We start from the raw sequence: 20,330 nt of genomic DNA, 5'->3' as shown, positions 1-20,330 counted from the left end.
ACACTGGTCTCTGCTCAGGGACCGTGAGACCAGAGTCTGAGAGCCCTGGGTGGCCTCACAGGTCACAGAGCCCAACTTCCTCCACTGGTCTACAGGGAGCCTCAGGGTGCTGCTCCAGCTGTAGAGGCCGTCCTTCTGCAGCGCCCCGGGGCTCATGCTCTCCTCCCAGCTGCTGCTGATGCTGCCGCCACCGCCCATCTTCCAGGCCAGAATCCAGCCTGAGGGGTAGCCCTTGTTGGCCAGGCACATGAGCGTGGCCGTCCCCTGCTGCAGCTCCTTATCGGAGGGGGGCAGCACCGTCAGGGTGGGGCGCGTATCACCTAGGAGACACCAATCAGCTTAGAGGACAGGGACCACACAGCTTCCAATCAAACAGCAGACACTGAGACAGCTTTAATGTTGAAAGTTGAACTTCTGCTTGAAGGAGTTTGTGTCAGGTGTTTTTTCTGCTCCACCAGTCACTCACTCACACATTGTTTCACTTCCCTTTAAGAAGCCTCTCATGCATATCAGCACAGAGACACTCATCATACAGAACCAGCTCAAACACATCAAACTACAAATTCAATATCTGACAGAAACTCATCAAATCATTCAAACCTCTGTAAAACATGTTGAACTATTCAGAGGGGACGAAACTCAAACGTGCTTCATGTGAATCAAAATGATAATCAGATTAAAAACTCTTCAAACGCCTCAATGAGAGAAATATCCTTCAAAGTTTTCACTGCAGTGTAAAATATGATGTTAGAACAAAGAAGAAAAGAGAATAAATTTTTCATCAACTTCAAGCTTTTTAACTTTCAACAACTTCTGACTAGACTGAGTCAAACTAGGTTCAGTGCAGCTGTCCTGAGTTTACCTCCACGGCACAAAAACAAGGATGAAAAAAATCAACGATTAAAGAGACGAAATTTAAAGAAGTAGTTCTGTTACCAACGAGGATTTAAACGATTCTGTCTCTAAAAGATTAAGAGTTGAAATTTAAACTTACTTCCAACATCCAGTCTGGTTCCTCCACCGAACGTGAGCCACAGTGATACAAAGTCATTGAGCCGCCGTACAAAAACCTCTGACTGTAGAGAGACACGGCTCTCTGACTCTGACTGAACTAAACCTACCATCACTTCAAGACTGAACTCTACCCTGAGACTGAAAGTCAAGTATTTAAAAATGATGATTCTGGTCTGATGTACACTTTAAGCTTTATTACACTTTTATGTTACTTCTTTAAAAACCTAAATCCTTTCACCTCAGCTTTGTCCACATCACCTCTAAAACATGCAACAGGAGAGGAAATGATAATATCTGTTTCCATCAGTCTTGAATGTGAAAAAAGAGAAACAAAAATAAGTTACTGATTTAAAAAAAGAGTGAAAATTTGACTTACTTCCAACATCCAGTCTGGTTCCTCCACCGAACGTGTACCACAGTGATACAAAGTCATTGAGCCGCCGTACAAAAACCTCTGACTGTAGAGAGACACGGCTCTCTGACTCTGACACAAACAGAGTCTCCTGAATGAGTCTCTGCCTGAAAGACCTTCAGGAGAAAACGGGAGCAGACATTCAAACATTGCAACACATTTTCAAAAAGAAACATTTTCTCAGATATTTATTTATTTAAGAATCATTTGAAATCCATTTTCTTCAACACAAGATTAATAAGACTGAAGATATGGGGCGCCGTTTGTAAGGTTGAGCACACTGAAAATATCAACAACAATTCTCAACATTTAACTCCAAAATGTCATAAAATCATAATGTAAATTTTAAGAGTCAAATTTTTATCACAATTAGAAGAATATTTATGATCTTCTTCATATTTAATTTTGTTGTAAAAAATATTTTTGGTTGCAATCACAGTAAAATCAAAATGGTAAATCTAAATCTAAATATTAAATGTCAGTATTAATGTTATATATGAATATAAATGTTAAATATTAAATTTAAATGTTAAGCATAAATATTAAATATATATCTAAATGTTGAATGTTTATTATTAGATATTAATATAAATGTTAAGAATTAATTTTAAATATAAATGGTAAACATGAATATTAAAAATAAATAAAGATGTTAAATGTTAATTCTAAATGGTAAATATCAAAGTCAAATATGAATATGAATATAAATGTTAAATATTATATTTAAATGTTAAGTTTACATATTAAATATATATCAAAATGTTTAATGTTGAATGTTTATTATTAGATATAAATATAAATGTTAAAAATTAATGTTAAATATAAATGGTAAACATGAATTTTAAAAATAAATAAAGATGTTAAATGTTAATTCTAAATGGTAAATATCAAAGTCAAATATGAATATGAAAAATAAATGTTAAATATTATATTTAAATGTTAAGTTTACATATTAAATATATATCTAAATGTCTAATTTTAAATATAAATATAAGTTATATAAAATACATGCAAAATATCATAACTAATTCACAAAAATATAAATGTTAAATGTTGAATCTAAATGTTAAATATAAAGATAAATGTTAAAATGTAAATATAAATATAAATATTAAGTATCAATCTAAATATAAATGTTAAATGTTGCTCTGCGATCCTAAATATTACCTTCTTTGGAAATACACACTGGAAAAGATGAGATGCTAAAATAAAAGCTTCATAAAAAAGATCCAGACTTAAAGCATCTCAGCTTGTCTGGATCTTAGTCTGGGTCAGTTCTGTCTCTGAGCGTTGTGAAATCTCTTTATGGACTCCAAAACTGGCTTTCTAACATTTTTAAGGCCGGCAGTCCGTCTAGTAACCCGAAGGAGTCAGGATGACAGACTATGGTTGGGATATCTGTATCACTTTATGAAGCTTTTATTTTGGTATGAAAGGCACCCTGTACAAATTCAAACATTTAGATTTATATTTAATATTTATATTTGAAAATGTACACTACATTTTTATGATGTTTTGGAGCTAAATGTGGAGAATTGCTGCTGTTATTGTCAGTGTGCACAATGCAAAATAGAAGCATGACTCGAAATGACTCAACATTATTTCACCAGTTGTGTGATTCATTTATTGATCCTTCGTTAACATCATCATCAGCATGATCTAAATCCCTGTTGGAGTGAGTCTGAGCATTTCCATAGAGAGCCACTTTGCATCAGCAGCACCATGCTCCAGTGCTCTGGGAGAGTTTATAGTCCTGAGAGTTGAACACTGGATGACTGACAGCTGTCCTTCATCACAACAGAAGCCACAGAAATCCTCCTCCTCCTCATCAAAAACATGACTCTGATCTGCGTCCTCATCTGGACTCTCCTCTGCTGCTGCTTCACAGGTAAAGTCCAGAGAATCAAACTCCTCTCCTCTATGAACATCCGTCCCTCTGAAATGAAGCCCACAAAACCCTGACGCTGCTTTATGTTTCTGTCTCTGTATCCTCAGAGTCCAGAGGACAGGTCACAGTGACTCAGCCTGCAGCATTGAGCTCTGCTCCGGGAGGCTCCGTCACCATCTCATGCAGGACCAGTCAGGATGTTTATAGTAATAACTGTATGTTCTGGTACCAACAGAAAGATGGAGAAACTCCTAAACTGCTCATTAAGTATGCTAGCACTCGAGAATCAGGGATTTCAGATCGTTTTACAGGCAGTGGATCTGGATCTAGCTTCACTCTGACCATCAGTGGAGTCCAGACTGAAGATGCTGCAGTTTACTACTGTCAGAGTTTTCACTACATCAACAGTCAGTATGTGTTCACACAGTGAAAAAGCGTCGTACAAAAACCTCCCTCAGTCAGACTGAACAGAAACTGAACTGACAGCTGCAGCTGGAAGCTTCTGCAGAGACTGACACACTTCACTGAAGACACACACACAGTATCTTATCAAACACACACCACCATAAATCATCCTGTATGCTGATGATATACAGTTACACTTTACAAACCCTCATTTCCCACTGATTATGTTCATACAGCAAACATTATTTAAATTAATAATCCCCTCCTTTTTTAAAAACCTCTCAATTAGACATTTGAACAAACTCATATGAACTGTTTAATTAAGCAGAAGTCCAAACTAGAAGTAAATCCAGTGAAACCCAGTCGACTGCCCTCATCTATGATAAGTATCTACAGTCTGGTTTAATGTCCAAATATTTTCTGCCTTCAAACACTCACATTTTTGCATTTTCCTTGAAACAAAATCAAATCTCATTAAAAGCATCATGTCACTAAAGTTGCTTTGTGAACTCCAAATCCTCATCATTTAATCTGTGACTGAAACATTCATGTTGTCAAAGCTGTTGGAGAGAAACACCATAATATGTTGAGGACGGTCACATCTGACTGACTCTGTGTGTTTGCATACGTGTCCTTCCTCTTTGCTCTCAGACATTAAGAGGTCAGTGTTGATCAGCGGCTGTCCAGGCCTTTCAGAGACACTGACACGTCCACAGCTCAATGATGAAGTCATTTATTCTACTGATGGCCACCCTGAGGCTCCTTGTTCACGGTGAGGATCACGTGTGAGACAACTTTTAGAAACGTTTCTCTGTGTTGAAGAAATGAGACTCTTCTGTTTGGATGTTGGTTGTCTTTCTCCAAGCTGGACTTGTCTCAGTAATCTGTTTCTTCTTCTTCATGTGTCCCAGGTTCATCTGGAGACATTATCCTGACTCAGGATCCTGGATCTCAGTCTGTGGTTCCAGGACAGACTGTTTCTATCAGATGTAAAGCCAGTTCAAGTGTTAGTACTTGTCTGCACTGGTACCTTCAGGAAGCTGGAAAATCTCCCAAACTCTTGATTCATTCTGCTTCAAGTCGTCAGTCTGGAGTTTCAGATCGTTTCAGTGGGAGTGGATCTGGGACTGACTTCACTCTGACCATCAGAGGAGTCCAAACTGATGATTCAGGAGATTATTACTGTCAGCAGTGTAACAGCTGGCCGCTCACACAGTGATACAACGTCGTAAAAAAACCTCCCTCAGATAAAGAGGAAGTGATCTGAATCAACAGCTGAGTAGTGACAGAGACATGGAGCCGACTAGGTCCTTAAAACAATCCACACATGTCATGATTCTCTTCAGCTGTCCTGTCCAATAAAGACAAACGATGCCCCAAAGACATAAAAGACAAGACAAGATTTAAATGATGTTTGGAGTTATTAATCAGCACAAAAATAAAAACATAATCTTTGTTATTTCAGGTCGGACATTTAATACCCAGTCTGGTTTCTGCACCAACAAACCTCTACAGTTTAACAACCTCAACGAGCGACTGTGAAGAAACCACTTTAACAAACACGGCTCTTTGACATGGATACAACAAAACTTCACAAGATGAGTCACTTTATATAAATTCATGTCCAGTAAGAACTGATCAGAAAACTGTGATGTTAACATTTTTACTTGATACAAAATCAGACTACACTTGTTATTGATTTCTCTTTGTTTATAAATGATAAAAGACAAACTAGAATTCAACAGAAATGTCCTGAGGTTCATTAGTCCATCAATCATTTCCATAGAGAGCCACTTTGCATCAGCAGCACCATGCTCCAGTGCTCTGGGAGACTTTATAGTCCTGAGAGTTGAACACTGGATGACTGACAGCTGTCCTTCATCACAACAGAAGACACAGAAATCCTCCTCCTCCTCATCAGAAACATGACTCTGATCTGCGTCCTCATCTGGACTCTCCTCTGCTGCTGCTTCACAGGTAAAGTCCAGAGAATCAAACTCCTCTCCTCTATGAACATCCGTCCCTCTGAAATGAAGCCCACAAAACCCTGACGCTGCTTTATGTTTCTGTCTCTGTATCCTCAGAGTCCAGAGGACAGGTCACAGTGACTCAGTCTGCAGCAGTGAGCTCTGCTCCGGGAGGCTCCGTCACCATCTCATGCAGGATCAGTCAGAATGTTCATGGTAATAGCTATCTGCACTGGTACCAACAGAAAGATGGAGAAACTACTAAACTGCTCATTTATATTACTAGCACTCGAGTATCAGGGATTCCAGATCGTTTTACAGGCAGTGGATCTGGATCTAGCTTCACTCTGACCATCAGTGGAGTCCAGACTGAAGATGCTGCAGTTTACTACTGTCAGAGTCTTCATAACATCAACAGTCAGTGGGTGTTCACACAGTGAAAAAGCGTCGTACAAAAACCTCCCTCAGTCAGACTGAACAGAAACTGAACTGACAGCTGCAGCTGGAAGCTTCTGCAGAGACTGACACACTTCACTGAAGACACACACACAGTATCTTATCAAACACACACCACCATAAAATCATCCTGTATGCTGATGATATACAGTTATACTTTTTAAACCCTCATGTCCCACTGATTATGTCCATAAAGCCATCACTCATTTATGGAACCAGTGCGTCTCAAACTAAAGGCTGTACTGAAGGTTGTCAGCCTGAAACCCTGCAGTAATGAACTGTAGTGAACCCTTCCTCATGGTCGATGGTACAGATTAACTACAATAATTAAAGATAACTTCATAATCGACATCCTCTGAATACAGAGGATGTCAAGCTGCTGAGTATGATCACGTAGAAGAAGTAGCTAACATATGGAAGTTGTTCTGGACGGTGGAATCAGAGGGAGTATTGTTTATTCGTTGTGTAAATAAATCATTTATTAAATCAATATCTTCTGATGACATGTCTTGTCTTTAGTTGGAAGCCTGGTAATAAGCAGGAGAATGTTTGGTGAATTGGTGGTTATGCAAATTAGAAACCTTACTGCATGAGCAAGACACGAACACAAACAACATGCTGACTATACATGAGCTGTAATATATTGCTTAGTTGGTTTTCTTGTGTATTTAGCTGGTACCTTCATTGTTTGAATTTTAAACTTCTTCTTTCTAGAAGTGTAAATACAAGATCTAATGCCTTTATTATTAAATTATGTTTACTCAATGGTCCCTTGAAGAGACCGGTCCAGTGATTATCATCAAACATTATCATCAGTGTAATTTAGACCCTGTTGGAGTGAGTCAGAGCATTTCCATAGAGAGTCACTTTGCATCAGCAGCACCATGCTCCAGTGCTCTGGGAGAGTTTATAGTCCTGAGAGTTGAACACTGGATGACTGACAGCTGTCCTTCATCACAACAGAAGACACAGAAATCCTCCTCCTCCTCCTCATCAAAAACATGACTCTGATCTGCGTCCTCATCTGGACTCTCCTCTGCTGCTGCTTCACAGGTAAAGTCCAGAGAATCAAACTCCTCTCCTCTATGAACATCCGTCCCTCTGAAATGAAGCCCACAAAACCCTGACGCTGCTTTATGTTTCTGTCTCTGTATCCTCAGAGTCCAGAGGACAGTTCACAGTGACTCAGCCTGCAGCAGTGAGCTCTGCTCCAGGAGGCTCCGTTACCATCTCATGCAGGACCAGTCAGAATGTTTATGTTTATAGCAGCTACCACCGTTTAGCCTGGTACCAACAGAAAGATGGAGAAACTCCTAAACGGCTCATTTATCGTGCTAGCACTCGAGTATCAGGGATTCCAGATCGTTTTACAGGCAGTGGATCACACTCAAACTTTGCTCTGACCATCAGTGGAGTCCAGACTGAAGATGCTGCAGTTTACTACTGTCAGAGTTATCATGAAATCAACAGTCAGAGTGTGTTCACACAGTGAAAAAGCGTCGTACAAAAACCTCCCTCAGTCAGACTGAACAGAAACTGAACTGACAGCTGCAGCTGGAAGCTTCTGCAGAGACTGACACACTTCACTGAAGACACACACACAGTATCTTATCAAACACATAAAATCATCCTGTATGCTGATGATTTACAGCTATACTTTTTAAACCCTCATGTCCCACTGATTATGTCCATAAAGTCACCGTTATTTAAATCCATCATTCTTCCCCTCTTGAAAAATACTCATGAAGATCAAATAAAGTCACAAACACAAACAATGAATTTGATTGACAGATTTTTATTGTCTGTTAATGAAACTCAAAGAAAACAACAAGCTGGTAAATGTTTGTGCTGAAAGCTGTGAAATAAAGAGAGAGAGAGAGACAGCAGCAGAGAGCATAGAGAGACCAGGAGCAGAGTTCCAGTGAGTCAGGACTAGGAACACTGGTCTCTCCTCAGTGTCTCTGAGAGTGGAGTCTGGGAGCCCTGGGTGGCCTCACAGGTCACAGAGCCCAGCTTCCTCCACTGGTCTGCAGGGAGCCTCAGGGTGCTGCTCCAGCTGTAAAGGCCGTCCTTCTGCAGCGCTCCGGGGCTCCTGCTCTGCTCCCCGCTGCTCCTTCTGTCGTCCACCTTCCAGGCCAGACTCCAGTCTGAGGGGAAGCCCTTGTTGGCCAGGCACATGAGTGTGGCCGTCCCCTGCTGCAGCTCCTTATCGGAGGGGGGAAGCACCGTCAGGGCGGGGCGCACTAGACCCACTGAGAAACCAGACAGAGAGAGACCACATGAAGAAAGTTCAGTTAGTGAGGGAAAGAAAAGCGGGCTGCTGCTGCTGGGTCTGATGCTCGTCCTCAGGACGGGTGAAACCGGTCCTCTGTGTTTCACTTCCCTCTCTGGTCTCAGTAACCACGGCAACAGACAGGCATCACTGCTGAAGCGTGGCAACAGACGTGTTTCAGGACTACAGATGAAGTGTCAGGAGGGGAACTCTTTGGTGTGATGAACAAAGTGTAACATCAGCGTTTAAACATTCCACCGTCTGAAAAAGACCACAAGACTTCAGCCGGTCCAAAAGTCCTCAGATACAGAGAGTTTTTATTCAGCGTGGAACCAGCACACAAGAAAGACTTTACCACTGAACACTTCACTAACAAGGACTTTCATCTGAAGCGGACTGTCAGTATAAGCAGCTGTAGAGAGGTCCTCAGAATGAGGGATTAAAGTCAGGATGTGAAGTTAGACTGGAGCAGTTTTTACAGAGAACACTCTCACTGAAGAAATACTTGGAGGTTTTAATCGCTGAAAGTTTCACATGATGATTCAAAATATCATGGAGTCAAAGTTTGAGACAAAGATCTTTAAATGCAGAATGAACAGAGAGAAATGTCTTCTAGAATGAACTGTACTTTTTCACAACAATCAAATGTTGAGAGAGTCCAAACTGTGAGTGAGATCTCTGGAGTCAAACTACAGACTCATCAGACTGAGTGTTATCTGTCAAACACTGAAGAAATGCTCACACCCGGTATATCACATTGAATTCAGCAGACTTAATATTTGTTTCTGTTCAATAAAAATCAGAGCAATGATTGATTTAGAGTTTGTGGAGAAGTAGAAAGTGACTTACCGTTAACATTCAGTCTGGTTCCTCCACCGAACGTGTACCACAGTGATACAAAGTCATTGAGCCGCCGTACAAAAACCTCTGACTGTAGAGAGACACGGCTCTCTGACTCTGACACAAACAAACTCAACACACACTCTTCCTGATCTTCAAAGAAGTCACTCTTTGATTTAGATTTGTCAAACAGTCACACAGCTTTTCTGAGTTTATTACAACTTTACATCCATTCTTACAGTTTTTACAGTCCGAGTGAAAACTACCCCCAGAGACCTGAATCAGACACAAGACCATCTGAAGGAACATCTTTCTGCATTCATCACAAACACTGAAACATACGAAGCTGAAGCAACACTTTGTCAATCATTTCTTTGATCCACGTATTGATGATCGATAAGGAGCATGCTGACAGTGATCCCAGTCCCTGTTGGAATGAGTCAGAGCATTTCCATAGAGAGCCACTTTGCATCAGCAGCACCATGCTCCAGTGCTCTGGGAGAGTTTATAGTCCTGAGAGTTGAACACTGGATGACTGACAGCTGTCCTTCATCACAACAGAAGCCACAGAAATCCTCCTCCTCCTCCTCATCAAAAACATGACTCTGATCTGCGTCCTCATCTGGACTCTCCTCTGCTGCTGCTTCACAGGTAAAGTCCAGAGAATCAAACTCCTCTCCTCTATGAACATCCGTCCCTCTGAAATGAAGCCCACAAAACCCTGACGCTGCTTTATGTTTCTGTCTCTGTATCCTCAGAGTCCAGAGGACAGGTCACAGTGACTCAGCCTGCAGCAGTGAGCTCTGCTCCGGGAGGCTCCGTCACCATCTCATGCAGGACCAGTCAGGATGTTTATGTTGACAGCTACCACCGTTTAGCCTGGTACCAACAGAAAGATGGAGAAACTCCTAAACTGCTCATTTACTATGCTAGCACTCGAGAATCAGGTATTCCAAATCGTTTTACAGGCAGTGGATCTGGATCTAGCTTCACTCTGACCATCAGTGGAGTCCAGACTGAAGATGCTGCAGTTTACTACTGTCAAAGTGCACATCACATCAACAGTCAGTGGGTGTGCACACAGTGAAAAAGCGTCGTACAAAAACCTCCCTCAGTCAGACTGAACAGAAACTGAACTGACAGCTGCAGCTGGAAGCTTCTGCAGAGACTGACACACTTCACTGAAGACACACACACACACACACACACACACACAGTATCTTATCAAACACACACCACCATAAAATCATCTTGTATGCTGATGATATACAGTCAAACTTTACAAACCCTTATCTCCCACTGATTATGTCCATAAAGCAAACATTATTTAAATTAATAATCCCCACCTTTTTTAAAAATGTCTCAATTAGACATTTGAACAAACTCATATGAACTGTTTAATTAAGCAGAAGTCCAAACTAGAAGTAAATCCAGTGAAACCCAGTCGACTGCCCTCATCTATGATAAGTATCTACAGTCTGGTTTAATGTCCAAATATTTTCTGCCTTCAAACTCTCACATTTTTGCATTTTCCTTGAAATAAAATCAAATCTCATTTAAAGCATCATGTCACTAAAGTTGCTTTGTGAACTCCAAATCCTCATCATTTAATCTGTGACTGTAACATTCATGTTGTCAAAGCTGTTGGAGAGAAACACCATAATATGTTGAGGACGGTCACATCTGACTGACTCTTTGTGTTTGCATACGTGTCCTTCCTCTTTGCTCTCAGACATTAAGAGGTCAGTGTTGATCAGCGGCTGTCCAGGCCTTTCAGAGACACTGACACGTCCACAGCTCAATGATGAAGTCATTTATTCTACTGATGGCCACCCTGAGGCTCCTTGTTCACGGTGAGGATCACGTGTGAGACAACTTTTAGAAACGTTTCTCTGTGTTGAAGAAATGAGACTCTTCTGTTTGGATGTTGGTTGTCTTTCTCCAAGCTGGACTTGTCTCAGTAATCTGTTTCTTCTTCTTCATGTGTCCCAGGTTCATCTGGAGACATTATCCTGACTCAGGATCCTGGATCTCAGTCTGCTCTCCCAGGACAGACTGTTTCTATCAGATGTAAATCCAGCAGACTGATAGGTGACGACATCGACTGGTACCTTCAGAAAACAGGAGAGGCTCCTAAACTCCTGATTGTTGATACCACATCCCGTCAGTCTGGAGTTCCAGATCGATTCAGTGCGACAGCCCATCAGACTGACTTTACTCTGACCATCAGAGGAGTCCAACCTGAGGATGCAGGAGATTATTACTGTCAGCAGCATAACAACCGCCCGTTCACACAGTGATTCAACGTCGTACAAAAACCTCCCTCAGATAAAGAGGAAGTGATCTGAATCAACAGCCGTGTAGTGACAGAGACACAGAGCCAACGGAACAGTCCAGACACTTATCCATTGAGTTCTGTAGGTTTCAACATCAGCTAATAAAATGTAGCTTATCTGTCTTCAGTTATTTTGACCAGCATGTTTGTTGCTGTGCAATGACACATCATACAGATGTGGACGACTGCAGACTCTGGAGAAATGGGCTGGTCTCTCTGATGGTGTTTTAGCCTGGTTCACTTCTTTTCTTCTGAACAGATAATTATTTATCAGCCTCAGTGCTTGTGAGTCTGAGACACGTGATTTTAACAACAACATTCCTCAAGGAAGAATTCTTGGGCCTCTTTTATTCTCACTGTACATACTTCCACTTGGTCGTATCATCTCTCATCATGTCCATTATCAATTTTTATGCAGACGACACTCAGTTTAACATCTTTGTCTCACCAACAACCCAGTTACACTTTAATCCTTCATCGCCTCTGTTTCTGATATTAATGTATGGATGAGGGAGAACTTTAAAAAACTGAACAGAGATGGAGAACGAGAAAGGGACCCCTGGTGGAGAGAATACCAACACCAGGAGCTTGGACAGAGCATTTCCATAGAGAGCCACTTTGCATCAGCAGCACCATGCTCCAGTGCTCTGGGAGAGTTTATAGTCCTGAGAGTTGAACACCGGATGACTGACAGCTGTCCTTCATCACAACAGAAGCCACAGAAATCCTCCTCCTCCTCATCAAAAACATGACTCTGATCTGCGTCCTCATCTGGACTCTCCTCTGCTGCTGCTTCACAGGTAAAGTCCAGAGAATCAAACTCCTCTCCTCTATGAACATCCGTCCCTCTGAAATGAAGCCCACAAAACCCTGACGCTGCTTTATGTTTCTGTCTCTGTATCCTCAGAGTCCAGAGGACAGGTCACAGTGACTCAGCCTGCAGCAGTGAGCTCTGCTCCAGGAGGCTCCGTCACCATCTCATGCAGGACCAGTCAGAATGTTAATGGTGATAATCTAGCCTGGTACCAACAGAAAGATGGAAAAATTCCTAAACTGCTCATTTACGATACCAGCTCTCGAGAATCAGGTATTCCAGATCGTTTTACAGGCAGTGGATCTGGATCTAGCTTCACTCTGACCATCAGTGGAGTCCAGACTGAAGATGCTGCAGTTTACTACTGTCAGAGTAATCACTACATCAACAGTCTGCATGTGTTCACACAGTGAAAAAGCGTCGTACAAAAACCTCCCTCAGTCAGACTGAACAGAAACTGAACTGACAGCTGCAGCTGGAAGCTTCTGCAGAGACTGACACACTTCACTGAAGACACACACACAGTATCTTATCAAACACACACACACACACACACACACACACACACACACACACACACACACACACACACACACACACACACACACACACACACACACACACACACAAGCTCCCACGGCTCATGTCCATGAAGCCATCCATATTTAAATACATAATTCCTCCCCTTTACATTTTAACAAACTCATATGACCTGTTTGATTAAGCAGAAGTCCAAACCAGAACAAATACAAGAAAATAAAGTGGAACACAATCCTCTGTCCTCATCTATGACAGGATAAGTATCTGCAGTCTGATTTAATGTCAGTTTCGTCTGAGCTGAGTCTTGACGAGTCAGAACTTTCTTCAGTTAAACAAAGAAAAAACTGAAATGATTGTTTTTGGAGGAAGAAAGGTTAAAGGTTACTGCTCAGCTCCAATCTGCACAGATGAAATGTTCAAACCAAGCCAGAAACCTTGGTGCAGTCTTAGACTCAGACCTTAATTTCAGCAGCCACATTAAGACCATTACAAAGTCAGCCTACTATCACCTTAAGAATATATCAAGGATTAAAGGACTCATGTCTCAGCAGGATGCAGAAAAACTCCTCCATGCATTTATCTTTAGCAGACTAGACTACTGTAACGGGGTCTTTACAGGACTCCTTAAAAGGTCCATCAGACGGCTGCAGCTCATACAGAATGCTGCTGCTCGAGTCCTAACAAGGACCAACAAAGTAGACCACATCACTCCAGTTCTTAGATCTCTACACTGGCTTCCTGTCTGTCAGAGAATCGACTTTAAAATCCTGCTGATGGTTTATAAAGCACTGAATGCTTTAGGCTGATCTGCTACTACTTTATGAACCACCTGGACCTCTGAGGTCATCAGGTCCCGGTCTGCTTTCAGTCCCTAGAGTCAGAAGGAAACATGGTGAAGCAGCGTTTAGTCATTATGCACCACATATCTGGAACACACTCCCTGAAAGCTGCAGGTCTGCTCCAACTCTCACCTCTTTTAAATCAAAGACTAAGACTTTTTTATTTACCTCTGCCTTCCTATCTTAGATTATTTTAACTCACTTTAAATTAAAAATTTAATTTAATTTTTAATATATTTCTAATTTTTCTTTTCTGTTTTATTATATTTGTCATTTTAATTATGTTCTTTTTTTTGCTTGTCTGAATGTTTCCAATGCTTTTAATGTTTTAATGTAAAGCACATTGAGTTGCCCTCGTGTATGAAATGCTCTATACAAATAAAGCTGCCTTGCCTTGCCATTCAATTGAATTATTACATAACTCAGTCTTTTCGTCAAATATGAACAAAATTTATATTTTTATTTTTATATTTTTTATTTTTAACTTCTTTTTATACAGGACCTGAGAAACAAGATTTCGTTCCATTCGGTATGACAATAAAAAACCTTGAATCCTTACAGGTAGCTTCTTATTTTTTAAAACTCAATGCTGCTGGTTGCACTCGAGCACAAATACGTCACACTCTACTCGTGATAAACAACCGTGGAAACATCTATGGATCTTCTGTAAGGTTAGTTATAAGATCAGAAGTTTGAAAAAGACTTAATTTGACTAAAGCAACAAATATGTTAAAGAAGTGAAAGAAAGTCAGGGAAGAGGCACAGCTCTTTTGAGATAAAATCTTTATTGTTTTAAAACATTGAATCCATCAGCATGAGTAGAAACAGTGAAATGTTGAAACATGAAACATGTCATGATTGAAAGAGAGAACCAGAGACAGAGAGTTTAGACTGAGAGCAGGAACAGAGAACAAACAGAATCAGGGTCCCAGTGAGTCAGATCAGGACTGGCGACACTGGTCTCTGCTCAGGGACCGTGAGACCAGAGTCTGAGAGCCCTGGGTGGCCTCACAGGTCACAGAGTCCACCTTCCTCCACTGGTCTGCACGGAGCCTCAGGGTGCTGCTCCAGCTGTAGAGGCCATCCTTCTGCAGCGCCCCAGGGCTCATGCTCTCCTCCCAGCTGCTGCTGATGCTGCCGCCACCGCCCATCTTCCAGGCCAGAATCCAGCCTGAGGGGAAGCCCTTGTTGGCCAGGCACATGAGCGTGGCCGTCCCCTGCTGCAGCTCCTTATCGGAGGGGGGAAGCACCGTCAGGGTGGGGCGCGTATCACCTAGGAGACACCAATCAGCTTAGAGGACAGGGACCACGCAGCTTCCAATCAAACAGCAGACACTGAGACAGCTTTAATGTTGAAAGTTGAACTTCTGCTTGAAGGAGTTTGTGTCAGGTGTTTTTTCTGCTCCACCAGTCACTCACTCACACATTGTTTCACTTCCCTTTAAGAAGCCTCTCATGCATATCAGCACAGAGACACTCATCATACAGAACCAGCTCAAACACATCAAACTACACTGCAAATTCAATCACATAAAAACTACTGACTGCATTTCAGAGCTCTTCATGAGAATCTAAATTAGAACCAAAAGGATCAAAAAGTGCACAAAATGTTTAAAAACTGTCAAAATTGTAACAACTTCTGATCACACATATCAGAAACCTTCCTCTGCTTTACTTACCAACTCAGATAACAAAGTGACTATGACAGATTGTTGAATTCAAATCAAAGATTAAATATTAAAAATGTTAAACAGATGGTGGATTTTTTAGAACCTCCAAGTTTTTTAAATTTCAGTTTGACAGGAACGCTTCAAGATGTGTTCAGTAAAGCTGCTCTGAGTTTAGTTCCACGGCAAAGGAGACATAAAAACAGAAATACTCAAAGTCATGAGGAAATATCGTCCTGAATTAAACATAAAAACACTAAATGTAAATCAATATTTCAGTTGAAGCATTTAGTAGTTGTACAGAAACTTACTTCCAACATCCAGTCTGGTTCCTCCACCGAACGTGAACCACAGTGATACAAAGTCATTGAGCCGCCGTACAAAAACCTCTGACTGTAGAGAGACACGGCTCTCTGACTCTGACTGAACTAAACCTACCAGCCCTCAAGATGTAACTCCTTCATCAAAGTAAGACAATAAATCAGTTACTCATTAAAAACTGCTCAGCCTTTAAAGTTATACAATTTAAATTCTCATTTTTTTCTGCAACACTTTAAACTTTCAACGTGAAGTTTGTCTGTTTTCTTAAAAAATTCCCATTTTGAACAAAAAGCTAAGTGATTCATCTCCTACAGATTTCACATTAAAAACAAAGAAGCTCCTGAAACAATAAAGAGTTCATATTTGACTTACTTCCAAGATCCAGTCTGGTTCCTCCACCGAAAGTGTACCACAGTGATACAAAGTCATTGAGCCGCCGTACAAAAACCTCTGACTGTAGAGAGACACGGCTCTCTGACTCTGACACAAACAAACTCACTGAACGCGTCTCTGTTCACAGGATTTATTTCAGATTAAATTCAATCTTTAAATCAAACATTGCAACAAATTTTAAAACTGCAAGATTCTTTATTTAGAATATTTTATTCAAATGGAGATAATTTCTCAAAAGGATTTCTTCAGAAGTTTGAACCTAAATCTTAATTAATTTAAATAATAATCTCTTTTATATAAAACTTTTTAAAACAGGGTTTCAAAGTGCTGAAAACAAAGACTCAAAGGTTTTTAAAAAACTGCAAACAGATCCACAAAGTCAGAGAGACATAAAGGAAGATAAAAATGTCATGACCATCAAATAAGAAAGGAAATAAAAGAAAGTTTGAAGAATAAAAAAAAAACAAAAGATAAAAGATTAAAACAATGAAAAGATCAGAAATATAAACTGATAGAATCCTGCCAGTGATACGGCCTGAAGAAGAATAAAACATCTGGATTAAAACACGCTCAGGTGACATCTCCAGTGAAAGCACATCCATTAAAATGTGTTTTTAAAAGAGATTTAAAAGAGGAGAAAGAAGTTGTGAGTGTGATCTCCCCGGGGACGTTATTCCAGAGAAGCTCTGACAGGAAAGGCCCGCTCACCTTTGGTCCTCGACTGTGGGCAGAGCCTCAGCTGAGGACCTCGGGGTACGACCGGGGTCTAGAGTGTCCTTATAAGTCAACAATAAAATCTGTATCAGGAGCCAATGGAGGGAACCTGAAACAGGAGTGATGTGGTCTTTGCAGACGTCCTTTCAAAACTAAAATTAATGAATCAGTCCATTGATAAACGTATCATTAGTGTCAATTAAGACCCTGTCAGAGCATTTCCATAGAGAGCCACTTTGCATCAGCAGCACCATGCTCCAGTGCTCTGGGAGACTTTATAGTCCTGAGAGTTGAACACTGGATGACTGACAGCTGTCCTTCATCACAACAGAAGACACAGAAATCCTCCTCCTCCTCCTCATCAAAAACATGACTCTGATCTGCGTCCTCATCTGGACTCTCCTCTGCTGCTGCTTCACAGGTAAAGTCCAGAGAATCAAACTCCTCTCCTCTATGAACATCCGTCCCTCTGAAATGAAGCCCACAAAACCCTGACGCTGCTTTATGTTTCTGTCTCTGTATCCTCAGAGTCCAGAGGACAGGTCACAGTGACTCAGTCTGCAGCAGTGAGCTCTGCTCTGGGAGGCTCCATCACCATCTCATGCAGGACCAGTCAGGATGTTAACAATAATAACTATCTGCACTGGTACCAACAGAAAGATGGAGAAACTCCTAAACTGCTCATTTACTACATTAGCAATCGAGCATCAGGGATTCCAGGTCGTTTTACAGGCAGTGGATCTGGATCTAGCTTCACTCTGACCATCAGTGGAGTCCAGACTGAAGATGCTGCAGTTTACTACTGTCAGAGTTATCACAGTGGAGGTGTGTTCACACAGTGAAAAAGCGTCGTACAAAAACCTCCCTCAGTCAGACTGAACAGAAACTGAACTGACAGCTGCAGCTGGAAGCTTCTGCAGAGACTGACACACTTCACTGAAGACACACACACAGTATCTTATCAAACACACACCACCATAAAATCATCTTGTATGCTGATGATAAACAGTTACACTTTACAAACCCTTATCTCCCACTGATTATGTCCATAAAGCAAACATTATTTAAATTAATAATCCCCTCCTTTTTTAAAAATGTCTCAATTAGACATTTGAACAAACTCATATGAACTGTTTAATTAAGCAGAAGTCCAAACTAGAAGTAAATCCAGTGAAACCCAGTTGACTGCCCTCATCTATGATAAGTATCTACAGTCTGGTTTAATGTCCAAATATTTTCTGCCTTCAAACACTCACATTTTTGCATTTTCCTTGAGATAAAATCAAATCTTATTTAAAGCATCATGTTGCTAAAGTTGCTTTGTGAACGCCAAATCCTCATCATTTAATCTGTGACTGAAACATTCATGTTGTCAAAGCTGTTGGAGAGAAACACCATAATATGTTGAGGACGGTCACATCTGACTGACTCTGTGTGTTTGCATACGTGTCCTTCCTCTTTGCTCTCAGACATTAAGAGGTCAGTGTTGATCAGCGGCTGTCCAGGCCTTTCAGAGACACTGACACGTCCACAGCTCAATGATGAAGTCATTTATTCTACTGATGGCCACCCTGAGGCTCCTTGTTCACGGTGAGGATCACGTGTGAGACAACTTTTAGAAACGTTTCTCTGTGTTGAAGAAATGAGACTCTTCTGTTTGGATGTTGGTTGTCTTCCTCCAAGCTGGACTTGTCTCAGTAATCTGTTTCTTCTTCTTCATGTGTCCCAGGTTCATCTGGAGACATTATCCTGACTCAGGATCCTGGATCTCAGTCTGTGGTTCCAGGACAGACTGTTTCTATCAGATGTAAAGCCAGTTCAAGTGTTAGTACTTGTCTGAACTGGTACCTTCAGGAAGCTGGAAAATCTCCCAAACTCTTGATTCATTCTGCTTCAAGTCGTCAGTCTGGAGTTTCAGATCGTTTCAGTGGGAGTGGATCTGGGACTGACTTCACTCTGACCATCAGAGGAGTCCAAACTGAAGATTCAGGAGATTATTACTGTCAGCAGTGTAGCAGCTTCCCGTTCACACAGTGATACAACGTCGTACAAAAACCTCCCTCAGATAAAGAGGAAGTGATCTGAATCAACAGCTGAGTAGTGACAGAGACATGGAGCCGACTAGGTCCTTAAAACAATCCACACATGTCATGATTCTCTTCAGCTGTCCTGTCCAATAAAGACAAACGATGCCCCAAAGACATAAAAGACAAGACAAGATTTAAATGATGTTTGGAGTTATTAATCAACACAAAAATAAAAACATAATCTTTGTTATTTCAGGTCGGACATTTAATACCCAGTCTGGTTTCTGCACCAACAAACCTCTACAGTTTAACAACCTCAACGAGCGACTGTGAAGAAACCACTTTAACAAACACGGCTCTTTGACATGGATACAACAAAACTTCACAAGATGAGTCACTTTATATAAATTCATGTCCAGTAAGAACTGATCAGAAAACTGTGATGTTAACATTTTTACTTGATACAAAATCAGACTACACTTGTTATTGATTTCTCTTTGTGTATAAATGATAAAAGACAAACTAGAATTCAACAGAAATGTCCTGAGGTTCATTAGTCCATCAATCATTTCCATAGAGAGCCACTTTGCATCAGCAGCACCATGCTCCAGTGCTCTGGGAGATTTTATAGTCCTGAGAGTTGAACACTGGATGACTGACAGCTGTCCTTCATCACAACAGAAGCCACAGAAATCCTCCTCCTCCTCCTCAAAAACATGACTCTGATCTGCGTCCTCATCTGGACTCTCCTCTGCTGCTGCTTCACAGGTAAAGTCCAGAGAATCAAACTCCTCTCCTCTATGAACATCCGTCCCTCTGAAATGAAGCCCACAAAACCCTGACACTGCTTTATGTTTCTGTCTCTGTATCCTCAGAGTCCAGAGGACAGGTCACAGTGACTCAGCCTGCAGCATTGAGCTCTGCTCCGGGAGGCTCCATCACCATCTCATGTAGGATCAGTCCGAGTGTTTCCAGTACTAACCATCTGAGCTGGTACCAACAGAAAGATGGAGAAACTCCTAAACTGCTCATTAAGTATACTAGCTCTCGAGCATCAGGGATTCCAGGTCGTTTTACAGGCAGTGGATCTGGATCTAGCTTCACTCTGACCATCAGTGGAGTCCAGACTGAAGATGCTGCAGTTTACTACTGTAAGAGTGTTCATGTCATCAACAGTCAGCTTGTGTTCACACAGTGAAAAAGCGTCGTACAAAAACCTCCCTCAGTCAGACTGAACAGAAACTGAACTGACAGCTGCAGCTGGAAGCTTCTGCAGAGACTGACACACTTCACTGAAGACACACACACAGTATCTTATCAAACACACACCACCATAAAATCATCCTGTATGCTGATGATATACAGCTATACTTTTTAAACCCTCATGTCCCACTGATTATGTCCATAAAGCCATCACTCATTTATG

The 20,330-nt window shown here is 41.2% G+C and overlaps 1 protein-coding gene and 4 gene segments (V, D, J or C); 2 read left to right on the top strand and 3 right to left on the bottom strand.

Annotated features, from left to right (window-relative positions):
• The window catches only part of LOC117828347 (fibrinogen C domain-containing protein 1-like), a gene marked incomplete at its 5' end in the record, with an annotated part of 8,538 nt that extends 6,994 nt beyond the window's left edge, over positions 1-1,544 (bottom strand). Inside the window, 2 exons of the mRNA XM_034705386.1 lie at positions 5-320; positions 1,391-1,544. Coding sequence (XP_034561277.1) covers positions 5-320; positions 1,391-1,544 — 470 coding nt within the window. The remainder of the gene's footprint in view (positions 1-4; positions 321-1,390) is intronic.
• Positions 1,545-8,074: 6,530 nt separating this feature from the next.
• Positions 8,075-9,487, bottom strand: LOC117828346. The segment is given in 3 exon segments: positions 8,075-8,394; positions 9,264-9,345; positions 9,482-9,487. Coding segments are annotated over 3 exon segments (408 nt in total).
• Positions 9,488-10,974: 1,487 nt separating this feature from the next.
• Positions 10,975-11,554, top strand: LOC117827897. The segment is given in 2 exon segments: positions 10,975-11,107; positions 11,247-11,554. Coding segments are annotated over 2 exon segments (360 nt in total).
• A 3,169-nt stretch (positions 11,555-14,723) lies between these two features.
• Positions 14,724-15,209, bottom strand: LOC117828345. The segment is given in 2 exon segments: positions 14,724-15,055; positions 15,206-15,209. Coding segments are annotated over 2 exon segments (336 nt in total).
• A 4,411-nt stretch (positions 15,210-19,620) lies between these two features.
• On the top strand, positions 19,621-20,102 carry LOC117828344. The segment is given in 2 exon segments: positions 19,621-19,672; positions 19,780-20,102. Coding segments are annotated over 2 exon segments (375 nt in total).
• Positions 20,103-20,330: the final 228 nt, after the last annotated feature.

The sequence above is a fragment of the Notolabrus celidotus genome, chromosome 16 (assembly GCF_009762535.1).
Source record: "Notolabrus celidotus isolate fNotCel1 chromosome 16, fNotCel1.pri, whole genome shotgun sequence".
Taxonomy (NCBI): Eukaryota; Metazoa; Chordata; class Actinopteri; order Labriformes; family Labridae; genus Notolabrus; species Notolabrus celidotus.
Note: the sequence above shows the minus strand (reverse complement) of the source record. Positions and strands in the feature narration are given on the sequence as shown.